This window comes from Octopus sinensis, linkage group LG6 (assembly GCF_006345805.1).
Source record: "Octopus sinensis linkage group LG6, ASM634580v1, whole genome shotgun sequence".
NCBI lineage: Eukaryota > Metazoa > Mollusca > Cephalopoda > Octopoda > Octopodidae > Octopus > Octopus sinensis.
In genome coordinates, this window is record NC_043002.1 from 22,848,901 (window position 1) to 22,861,735 (window position 12,835).

General features: G+C 38.7%; 1 protein-coding gene and 1 long non-coding RNA gene across 2 annotated transcripts in view; both read left to right on the plus strand.

Annotated features, from left to right (window-relative positions):
- Nucleotides 1–961, plus strand: part of LOC118763850 — a 1,268-nt gene extending 307 nt beyond the window's left edge. The window contains exons 1-2 of the long non-coding RNA XR_004999596.1: nucleotides 1–172; nucleotides 214–961. The exon at nucleotides 1–172 is cut by the window's left edge and continues 307 nt beyond it. This is a non-coding gene — a long non-coding RNA (uncharacterized LOC118763850). The remainder of the gene's footprint in view (nucleotides 173–213) is intronic.
- A 3,996-nt stretch (nucleotides 962–4,957) lies between these two features.
- The window catches only part of LOC118763845 (breakpoint cluster region protein-like), a 59,112-nt gene continuing 51,234 nt past the window's right edge, over nucleotides 4,958–12,835 (plus strand). The window contains exons 1-2 of the mRNA XM_036503709.1: nucleotides 4,958–5,149; nucleotides 9,543–9,728. Coding sequence (XP_036359602.1) covers nucleotides 5,069–5,149; nucleotides 9,543–9,728 — 267 coding nt within the window. The 5' untranslated portion in view covers nucleotides 4,958–5,068. The remainder of the gene's footprint in view (nucleotides 5,150–9,542; nucleotides 9,729–12,835) is intronic.

Genomic DNA, 12,835 nt, shown 5'->3' on the forward strand with positions numbered 1-12,835 from the left:
TACTCGTGAACATTACTGTGCATCTGCTATTTGCTTCCGTCCATTACACAACAGTAACTACAAAGAACTTCGGACCAACTAAACGGACCAACGCTTCTTCTGAACATATGGGAACATAACGTAGACAAGGCAGTGAAGGGCAGTTCAGAGTAGTGCAGAGTAGTGCAGGGCAGTTCAGAGTAGTGCAGAATAGTGCAGGGCAGAGCAAGGCAGAGCAAAGCACATAGCAGAGCTGGCGGAGTCGAACTACCGACTTGTTGATGGATTGTTCTATATACTATGGACTCGGTCCACCTAATTTTTACTTTACCTTAATAGAGTACCTTTCCAGATATTCAGTATTCAAGGAAAACTGTAAATGTGTTATGAACGAATTAATGCCAGATCCATTTGCGTGGCAAACCTTTTAAATGTTCCTTAAATAATTTACTAAAACACAGCTGCATCAACTACATTTTTACCTGTTAACAAAGAGAACGGCGAACGTATACCTAACAAACAGTACCCAATCCAATTTTCTTTTGCTTTTATTTTATTTTATTTCGCTGTCAGGTATTGATATTGAGACTGTTTGTCAGCTCCCTGCTCATCCCCGATTAGTGCTATACCTTTTGCGGGTTTTTTTTTTTTTTTTGAAGTATCACCTTGCTCTAGCTTAGATTTTGTCAGCTAATATTTTGTTTATACATTATCACTTTACAAATCCGATCGATATTTGCTTTTCGTCATAGAACCTACAGCAAAAGTAGAAGTAAAATTAACAAGAATAACAACAACGACAGCAGCGATAACAAGATCAACAACTATAACAATTATCAAAATGATGATGTAGCAATCAATACTCAACTGAAGAGTGAAGCAGACTACGTTCATACAAACGAGCAGATATTATAAAATTAAGTGTTACTATATCTCTAGAGAGAAAGAGAGAGAGAGAAACCTCGAGCCAAATCACGCAAAATGAGGAGAAAATCGGTGAATTTTAGGTTGCCAGACGAAGAAAATGCATGTATGTCAGAGGCAACAGCCCAAAGTTCTGCAACGGCTCTTAGTAATACAACAGACCATAGTTCTGCAACAACCCCTAGTTCTCTGCCGCTTGACAATAGTAGTTCGATTTTTATGGTCACTTCCGATGACACTTCGGATAAGGTAATTTTGTATTATTGTAATATTGTTTGTCAGCCGTTCTAAGTCATATTTTCCTTCCTTTCTTCGAGGGTCGATAAAATAAAGTACCAGTCAAGTACTGAGGTCCATCTATTCGACTGTTTCCCTACGCCAAATTTCTCTTGTCCCTGTATTAGAAATAGTTGTTTTGTTTTTTTAGTTTATTGTTGTTGTTACTGTTATTTTTTAATGTTATCCTCGTTATAATAATTGTTGTTGTTGATGATGATGATGTTTAACCCCAGGTCATCTTTGATTGAGCAAGTCGATTAGCTGTTGTTTAACGCCAATTCACCCACGATTGGCCAAGGTGTTAAAATAGAAAGCATCTCGTTTATTTCGTATGATTAAGACTATAAAGTATCCTTCCTTTGATAAGACGAAAGGGTCCGATTAAAGGGATTTTGGCTATTTCTAGAAGGCATAGTGATAAGGTAAGCAGTAATTTCCGGCTATTTTTTTTTTACCTGTGGACCCTTTTGTTTCCTATTTTACTCAGATGGACCCTCATAGCCTTTCGATGTTTTAAAAAAATTCTTATATTTTTATAATCAAATATTATTAAGAATTGTATATATAAAAATTGTTAAAGGATTTTGGGTATTTTAGAAGTATAACCAATTTATTGGAAATGGATTTTAACAATAAAATTTTATATGGACCACCAACTAATGAACCAGTGAGAACCACTGAGTGGGGCAGTAGCCGATATACTCTTTATCGATATGACAGGAAGGTTATAATAGGATTTATTATATTATTTATAATAGAAGAAATGGTTAACTAATAACTAGTCATATAACATTAATTACTGATTAGTCAAGTCACTTGTACTATGCTAATAAGTAATTAGTCATTCCACTGCATTAATTAATGATTAGTCAGTCGTATTGTACTAATTAAATTTAGTCATTCATATTGCATTAATTCATAATTAAGTTTATTACACTAATTAATAGTTAGTCAGTAATTAGTCATTCGTACTGCAGTAATTATTAATTAGTTAGGCCCAGGTAATTGACATGCCATTTCTCCCGAAAATTGCGAACCTTCTCCCAAATTAGAAAGAATTGTTATGATTAGTCCTAAATTACGATTAGTCCTAAATGACAAATATTTCGTTTACCTCTTTCGATGTTTCGATCCGGTTCTTCAGTAGAAGAAGTCAGTAGAGTAGAAGTCGTTTCCCACCATCCTGTTTGGAGTAAACTCCTGCAAAGGAGATTTACGCTTGAAGCGGACATCACTACATGTGTGATTAAATGATTGCTTCAGTAAATATTATCAAAGGAACAAACAGTTATTTAACAAAGGTGGTAATTGTGATATTAATGTTGGAAATGGAATTTATTGCATATTCAATGATGTCCCACACCGAATATGCAGGTATTCTCGTCAAGTCGTTCGTTGCGTGTGTTCGTATGTATTTATTATGTGTATACATATATATGTATGTGTGTGTGTAAATGTATGTATGTATGTATTATGTACAGAAGGGTTATATATATATAACCCTTCTGACGGTGCTTCGGCCTAAGCTAAATTGATTTTTTCCTGTAAGTTTTGGAATTATATTCCTTACTATTATTAGACACACACACACACACACACCACACACACACACACACACACACACACACATATGTCTGTCTGTGTGTGTGTGTGTGTGTGTGTTTAATAATAGCAAGGAATATAATTCCAAAACTTACAGGGAAAAATTCAATTTAACCATTTTAAATCAAATTTCACAACATATATATATATATATATATATATATATATATATATATATATATATATATAATATATATATATATATACTATTAAAGAATGTATGTGTGTGCTTGAAAATTGGTACAACGATTGTTTCGGCCTTTGTCATCGTCTATATATATATGTATATATATATATACGAGGGGCGTTCAATAAGTAATACCCATGACCCACTTCCCATAGCAGTAGAGCAACGAAACTTGGAACAGTTATTAGTCTTTTTCTACATAAGAACCACCCAGAGTTACGCATTTCTCCCATCGTTTGATGCAGCTCTGAAGACCGTTTTTGTAGAAGACCCCAGCTTGGTCCTCCAACCACGACGTGACTTCAGAAATCAAGGCTGCATCATCTGAGAAACGCTTTCCTTTCAAACACAACTTCATGGCTGGAAGAGGTGAAAATCAGAGGGTGCAAGGTCAGGAGAGTAGGGGGATGGGGGATGAGTTCATAGCCGCACGCCTGTGTTTCTGATCTGGCGACACGCGAGTTGTGGATCGGAGCGTTGTCCTGCAGGAGGAGGGTGCCTTTGCTGATCTTGCCCCGCCTCTTGATTTTGATAGCTTCTCTTAATTTCCTCAAAAGTGAAGCATAATAGACTCCTGTAATTGTGGCACCCTTTGCCAGGAAATCTGTCATCACTACTCCGTCCTGGTCCCAGAAGACTGTAAGCATGGCCTTGCCAGCGGAGGGCTGCACCCTTGCCTTCTCTGGAGAAGGTGAGTCACGGTGCTTCCACTGCATTGACTGGGCTTTGGTCTCTGGATCATAGTGATAGACTCAGGTTTTATCCTATGCAATCAGTCTTTTGAAAAATTTTGACTCTTCTTCTTGGCACATCTCCAAATTCATCCTCGAGCACTCGACGCGTTCTTGCTTCTGGAAAGGTGTGAGCAACCTGGGAATCCATCTGGCAGACACCTTTTGCATATGCAAATAGTCATGAATGATAGTTTCCACAGACCCGGTACTAATCTTGACCTCATGTGCTATTTGGCGAATAGTTATGCGTCGATCTTCCAAAATGGCAGCCTCAACTTGACAGACAGTTGCCTCATCAATGGCAGAAGTGGGCGACCAGATCTGGGAGCTGTTTCCACAGAGTTCCGACCATGTTTGAATTCACGATGCCAGCGTTTTACAAGGTCATATGATGGGGCATTATCACCATAAGTTTCTTTCATTTCATCAAAAGTCTCCCGTGGTGTGCGTCCTTTCAAATACAAAAACCGGATCACTGCTCGACACTCAACATGCTCCATTTCACACTTGACTCAGTTCAAACACCTGTAAATCGGAAACCACAATTAGTTCAGAGCTGTAATTCTCCACTTAATCTATAGAGATATAAATAATTGCACATGCAAAATTTCAGCTAGATCAAACAACTGCAAGTGGGTCAGAGGCATTACTTATTGAACGCCCCTCGTATATACATGGATGTTACACATAAGACTCACGTACAAAAAAAAACACACAGACACTCACACACTGTGCATGTATGTAGGCAAGTATTTATGCATGTCCATATATGTGTGTACCTTGAATAATCTGTATTTCACCTTGTTTGGTTGGTTGGTTGGCATCCTTTCTGTCTCGGGAGACAATGGAGTTGCGCATAAAGTAGTCTAGTCCGGCTTTTATATTTCATGTCCTGATACATTTCCTGCTGTGGCTGTGTAGTCCTGTCCTATCCTGGACAAACACTTCCTCTGGCAGGTACCGCAAATGTAGCGAAGACTGTTCCTGGCTGGTTGTAATGCCATAGTTTCTTGCTGACGTCTCTTCTTTTCTTTCCATTTCTCCTCTCTCTCTCTCTCTCTCTCTCTCTCTCTCTCTCTCTCTGTCACTCCTTTGTATTCCCTCTTTTACGGTACGTCGCCATTCTCCACGGTTGCCAGCAACTGCCTCCCAACCGCTAATATTGATGTTGCAGGCCTTCATGTCCCTTGTTTATTTGTATGCTTATCAATATATTTTTTCTTTTTTTTCTTCATGTATTTATCACTCGGCTTTGAAGGATCAAGCCAATGATGAATTTTCCAAGGATGCGTTACATTATGTTGAAATACCAAGGACAATACAAACCCAAGAAGAGTTGGATCAGAAGACAAATGATCAGCTGATGTCTCTATGCCTGCTCACTTTGACCAATATTTTATCCACCGAATTCCATTATGCTGAACAGCTGAGAAAGTTATACCATGTGAGTAGTAGTAGTAGTAGTAGTAGTAGTAGTAGTAGTAGTAGTGGCAGCAGCAGCAGCAGTAGTAGTAGTAGTAGTAGTAGTAGTAGTAGTAGTAGTAGTAGTAGTAGTAGTAGTAGTAGTAGTAGTAGTAGTAGTAGTAGTAGTAGTAGCAGCAGCGGCAGCAGCGGCAGCAGCGGCAGCAGCGGCAGCAGCGGCAGCAGCGGCAGCAGCGGCAGTAGTAGTATAATTATTTCGTGTGTACTTGTGTTATCCTCTCAAGATATTTTCTTTGCTCTGAAAGCAAATCTTCCTCAAATCAAACCATTGTTTCAGCTTTAGAAAATAAAGGGATGCATGTTTAACTGTGGTTCTTGATAAACTATGTTTCCATAAAAGACAGCACGGTCACGGTTGGGAATCCTTGAACCAAAGGTCTTCCTTCTTGAACGGGGCCAACCTGGGGTTAAATAGCAACCACTGCTACCACCAGCACCTCCACCACTGTAACCATCACCCCCATTACTACCAGAAAACCTCTACAATACCACTAATATTCCCCCCACATACATACACATACGCTCACATGCACACACAGATCTCAGGTATCTTACAATACAAATTCATAAACGTATATATATATATATTATGTATGAATATGTATGTATGTATTTATATCTGTGTGTGTATGTGTGTAGGAGTAAATGTAAGAAGGGGCCGACCCACACAGAATAGAAGTGATATCAAGAGTTAAAGGGGTTGAAGAAGAGTATTACAAATCCAGCAGCTGTCTCTGGGAGCTCGGTGGTCCAAAATAATGATTGTAATTTGACTTCATCGTCGGATGATACGAACCTCCTTCTTCAGGAAAGAAATCTTACATCTGAGGTGTTGATAGAAAGGAGGTTAAGGATAGAATGATTTTGTGGAGAGATAAGTGTGCTTGAGGAAGAATTGGGGAGGTATCCAGATAGAGAATAGAGAGAGAAAATAAATTTATACTTACAAGCACGTGCATGCATAAAATACTTAGATATACACGTAGAAACAAGCATATCAAACTATGTACATACCAATATATACATAAGTATCTGTGAAAGAATAAGTGGTGTAAGAGAGAAAGTGAGAGAAATGAAGAGAGAAAAGTTGGGTATGTTGATTTAGTCCGAGGATGAAAAAAACTACATAATTACATGGTGTTTCGGATATGTGTCTCTCTTCAAGGAGAGGGTAGAGAAAACATCCATGTGTAAATACATGTGAAGAAAACAATGAGAGGAGCTAAATATTAAGGGTGAATTGAGAAAGCGGGGTGAAAGTTTGTTACAATATCACTGTCTAGAAAAATGAGATGTTTGTGAAGAGCGCCAATCCAAATGAATTTCTAACATACGATTATACTTTATTTGTTCTGTGAAGTACATACGCTACGACACATTTTCTGCTGTGTCTGTTCGATTTCGTGAGATGTTTAATGATTATAAATGCGTAAAACTGTGAATACTACGGAGTTAATCATAAGCTATTACACACGTACAAACGTAAGTATGTATGTATGTATGTATGTATGTATGTATGTATGTATGTATGTATGTATGTATGTATGTACGTATGTATGTATGTATTTATGTATGTGTAGTTTATGTCAGGTCACTTTCGAGTGCTACTGGTAACATGTAACCCAGTACAACCTGTTGCATGGTCGGATCGTCGGCGACTAAACCGGCAACTCCACCAAGCTTAATTGGTGAGGAGGGTGTTTATTGGACACCCTGCGGGATGAAAAACAAAACCCGTCAAAGGGCGGAGGAACTCTTGAGAGTCAACGGCCATCCAGTAAATGTCTTAAGGATGTATCATGCGCAGGGACATAGAAATAATCGGACTGAATACCCGATCGCGCGGTTAAACCATTGGGAGTGAAGGACTCCCAGCCTTTGTTAGGGCATCCCTCTAGGAGAAGGTAACTCAGGTAACTGGGATAACTCTGACATAAAACCTGCGACTCAGTGGTTACCGATGATGTTGACTTGTTCTTCTTTTCGGATTATGGCTGCTGTTGCTTAGTGAGTGGGATTGACTCAATACACAGCCTTTCCTCACTTTAAAAAAATCTTCTTGCACAGGCATTGCACGATAACAACATTGATTAAGCTACGTGCAATGGCCATATTCGATAACGAGGGGACAGCCACCATGTATGTGTAGATAGATAGATAGATTTATCGTGATCGACCAGACTATCGGATGATGTTATACATCGCTGGTCACAATGTGTTTTGCATCATTTTGGCTTTCTAAGGATGCCATCTCGCTGGCTAAGCGAACAAGCCAATATGTGTGTGTGTATTTATGTACGTGTGTATACATACATACATACATACATATATACACTATACACACACACACACACACACACACACATACATACATACATACATACATACATATATATATATATATATATATATAATATATATATATATATATATATATATATATATATATATATATATACAGGGTGTCCTAGAAGTCGCGCATCATTTTGGTTTTCATTAAAAATAATTAAAGCTTTTATTTTATTGTATTTATTTATTTTTATTATATTTTCTGCATGTTTTATTGTAAGGGGTGCTCAATTTGAGCATTTGTTACGATTAATTTCAATACACTCTTTTTGAAATCAATATGGGTGTATTCTTTTAAAAAAATCAAGATGGTGCGCAAATTCTGGGACACCCTATATATATGTATATATATATATATATATATATATATATATATATATAATATATATATATATATATATATATATATATATATATATATATATATATATATATAATATATATATAAATGAAAGAATGGAGTCGAACGAAGATTTTAACAAAATTCCTTTACTCTCAACACATGTTTCGAAGACTGCATACTCTTAATTCAGTCTTTCTGTCTTCGAAACATGTGTTGAGAGTAAAGGAATTTTGTTAAAATCTTCGTTCGACTCCATTCTTTCATTTATTCATATTTAAAAAAAAAAACACAAATTACCACACAAGAACACGGGGTTTCTGCCCTTGGCATGCAGCTTCAACCGTGTTTTCTGACGTGAATTTGCTACCCAGGTATCGATTAACCGAATTATCAATATTAGGATAATTCATTCACCTACTTATATATATATATATATATATAAATTTATATATGAGGATAATATCGATATTTAAGTGTCGAAATTATCAAGTGGCCAGCATGAAAGAAATACCTTACAAAGGTAAAAAAAATTTTAACAATTAAAAATGAGGGTGTCTAAAAGACACCAACATGCCGAAATGGCAGTCGAAACTCTGACTATAAAACCACGTTAAATGTTCATATCGCACCATGAGGTAAAGCGGAGGGACAAAACATACAAGCAAAAATTATTGAATAATTCAAGATCCAAGGATTTCTGGTTCTGCTTTAGATAAGCTTTACCGTCATCAATTGAATATATCAAGGGTACATAAATACAGATATATATATGCACAGCAAACGATATACTTACATATACGAGCGCCGTACATACATGGTGCTTTACCTCATGGTGCGATATGAACATTTAACGTGGTTTTATAGTCAGAGTTTCGACTGCTATTTCGGCATGTTGGTGTCTTTTAGACACCCTCATTTTTAATTGTTAAAAATTTTTTTACCTTTGTAAGGTATTTCTTTCATGCTGGCTACTTGATAATTTCGACACTCAAATATCGATATTATCCTCATATATAAATTTATATAATTCGTTATTATATTCACTGCGGTGCTTATTTTAACCACATCGTACTTATGCGGTGATTTGGCGGGCGATTCAAACTGGCTGGGTCCATACGTGCATATGTATGTATGTACGGCGCTCGTATATGTAAGTATATCGTTTGCTGTGCATATATATATCTGTATTTATGTACCCTTGATATATTCAATTGATGACGGTAAAGCTTATCTAAAGCAGAACCAGAAATCCTTGGATCTTGAATTATTCAATAATTTTTGCTTGTATGTTTTGTCCCTCCGCTTTACCTCATGGTGCGATATGAACATTTAACGTGGTTTTATAGTCAGAGTTTCGACTGCTATTTCGGCATGTTGGTGTCTTTTAGACACCCTCATTTTTAATTATGTATATATATATACGAGCATTGTAGCGTTGTTTAATGTCGAGCGAATGAGGAGAAGCGAGTGCTAAGTATATGTTGTAGAGGACGAGTTCTTTTTTTTTAAATTAAAACCGAAGAAGCCGAGAGTTTGTTTATGGACTCGAATTTCATGTCACGGTGATCTTAACTTGTGAGATTAGCAGTGGCTTGAAACTAGACAAACCCTAAGCGTCACATACACCGTTTTCATGTTTTCATTCCGTTTCCATCTTCTCTAGTGCAGAAACTACTTCGCTAACCAACTTGAGGAGGATGATTGTTTGTTCAATAAAGCCGAGCAAGATGCCTTGTTCTACCGACTCGATGACATCGTATTATCAGTAGAGTTTTACCATATGAATTTATCGCGGCTTCTGAAAAAGTGGTCCCTCAACACCAGGCTCTCCTTGGCTTTTGAGGATACCGTAAGTATCACAAAGTGTTCCTTTGTTTTAATTTATTTTTGGTTTAATCACTGGACTGCGGCCATGCTGGGGCACTTCACTGAAGTACCATATCTTAAATACGGTACTTATTACATCAGTCTCTTCAGCCGAACTGCTGCTAAGTTAAGGGGACTTAATCAAACGAATACCGGTTGTCAAGCGATGCAAGTACAAGCACAGAAATGCTCTCACAGATGTATGTATGTATGTATGTATGTACATACGTTCGTATGTATGTATATTTATGACGGGTTTCTACAGTCTTTCTGTATACCAATTTCACTCACAAAGCATTGGACTTTAGGTATAAGATACTTCCCCAAGGTGCCATGCAATGGTGCTGAACTCGAAAGCACGTGGATTCGTCATTTACAAGGGACGTTCAATAAGTAATGCCCCTGACCCACTTGCCTTTGTTTAATGTAGCTGAAATTTTGCATGTGCAATTATATATATCTCTATAGATTAAGTTGCAAATTATAGCTCTGAACTAATTGTGGTTTCTGATTTATAGGTGTTTGAACTGAGTCACGTGTGAAATGGAGCCTGTTGAGTGTCGAGTAGTGATCCGGTTTTTGTATTTGAAAGGACGCACGCCACGGGAGACTTTTGATGAAATGAAAGTAACTTATGGTGATGATGCCCCATCATATGACCTTGTAAAACGCTGGCATCGTGAATTCAAACATGGTCGGAACTCTGTGGAAACAGCTCTCAAATCTGGTCGCCCCCCTTCTGCCATTGATGAAGCAATTGTCCGTCAAGTTGAGGCTGCCATTTTGGAAAAATGGGCTATTCGCCAAATAGCCCATGAGGTCAAGATTAGTACCGGGTCTGTGGAAACTATCATTCATGACCATTTGCATATGCAAAAGGTGTCTGCCAGATGGATTTCCAGGTTGATAACACCTTTCCAGAAGCAAGAACGCGTCGAGTGCTCGAGGATGAATTTGGAGATGTGCCAAGAAAATGAGTCAAAATTTTCAAAAGACTGATTAAACAGGATGAAACCTGGGTCCATCACTATCATCCAGAGAACAAAACCCAGTCAATGCAATGGAAGCACCGTGACTCACCTCCTCCAGAGAAGGCAAGGGTGCAGCTCTCCGCTAGTAAGGTCATGCTCACAGCCTTCTGGGATCAGGACGGAGTAGTGATGACAGATTTCCTGGCAAAGGGTACCACAATTACAGGAGCCTATTATGCTTCACTTTTGAGGAAATTAAGAGAAGCTATCAAAATCAAGAGGCGGTGCAAGATCAGCAAAGGCACCCTCCTCCTGCAGGACAACGCTCCAGTCCACAACTCGCGTGTCGTCACATCAGAAGCACAGGCGTGCGGCTATGAACTCCTCTGATTTTCACCTCTTCCCAGCCATGAAGTTGCTTTTGAAAGGAAAGCGTTTCCCAGATGATGCAGCCTTGATTTCTGAAGTCACGTCGTGGTTGGAGGACCAAGCTGGGGTCTTCTACAAAAACGGTCTCCAGAGCTACATCAAACGATGGGAGAAATGCGTAACTCTGGGTGGTTCTTATGTAGAAAAAGACTAATAACTGTGCCAAGTTTCGTTGCTCTACTGCTATGGGAAGTGGGTCAGGGGCATTACTTATTGAACGCCCCTCGTATAACTTATATTTATCCCATGTCATTTACTAAGTTATTACAATACAAATAAATTATATTATTTAAAGCCTTTATCGCAGTCAGTGTTAATATTCATATCGCAAATGAACCATTTTGTGCAATACTTCTACTCAGCTGAGTTTACGAAAAGTACGTCGGTATCTTGTTTAATGCGTAACACTAAACTGTGATATTTTCCTCCTAATTAGTGTAAGTTGGGAAAATACGTCCACATGTCTTGCTAAGAGCATAATAGTATTCCTGTAGACTTAAAACTTAACGTACACTCAAGACATATACAAATCTAAATTTTGCTTTTAAAATTGGTGAGTTGAGTTGACCTGGGCTATTCCTGAGAATCATGACTTATAGCCAGGGATATACCCTATGAATATCCCGTACTACTTTTTCTGAAATATGCTTGGGCCCAAGATAAGAGATTGAGATAGAAATAGATAATTGTTTGTCGGATTACTTCGTTAAGGTTAATGTAGGGCTGCGAATTTAAGCACCTCTGTACTAGGATGTCTTTGTTGACGAGAGCAATTACCATCACACTCACCACCACACGAATGCTTTGTCAGTTTTACCACCACCTCTACAATCAACACCACTGTACGTACGACTACCGCCACCACTACGATCACTAGTTTTACCACCATCAAAGACACTACCACAGCCGCAGTCATTACTATTTATCACTGCAAACATCGCACTCAAAAACGAAATGTTTCGTCATAGGTAGGCGTTAGTTTCTTGACTTTAACACTATCATCTCCGGCAAGAACACAACTGCTCTGTTGCTCGTGGCTTCTCTTTGATATCACATTCATCATCATCACCTTCAGCAGCAGCAGGAGGTGCAATGGCCCAGTGGTTAGGGCAGCGGATTCGCGGTCGGAGGATCGCGGTTTCGATTCCCAGACCGAGCGTTGCGTGTGTTTATTGAGCGAAAACACCTAAAACTCCACGACGCTCCGGCAGGGGGTGGTGGCGACCCCTGTTGTACTCTTTCGCTCCAACTTTCTCTCACTATTTCTTCCTGCTTCTTGTCCTCGACTTCCAACGCAACCGCTGAGCCTGGATGCGCATTCATCCATCCGTCGATGCTCTCGGTGTTGGGGTTGACCTGCTTTCTCTTCTGCGGGTCTTACGAATAGCAAAGGACCACGTTTCGGACTTCTCCCATCTTGCGAGCTCTGGGACGAAGACCGTTCGCTCAACGGCAACAGCAACAGCTACAGCAGCAACAGCAGTAGTAGTAGCAGCAGCAGAAGAGTCACACCATCATTATCGTTGTCGTCATTGTCGTCGTTGTGTTCATCGTCATCATCTGTATCATCATTACAATCCTCACCATTATTATCAGCGACTGTATCCATTTGCTTAATAATATTCTCACATCACAACATTGAAAAAACACAGTACATTCCGTGCTGACTCTAACAATACCGAAACATACT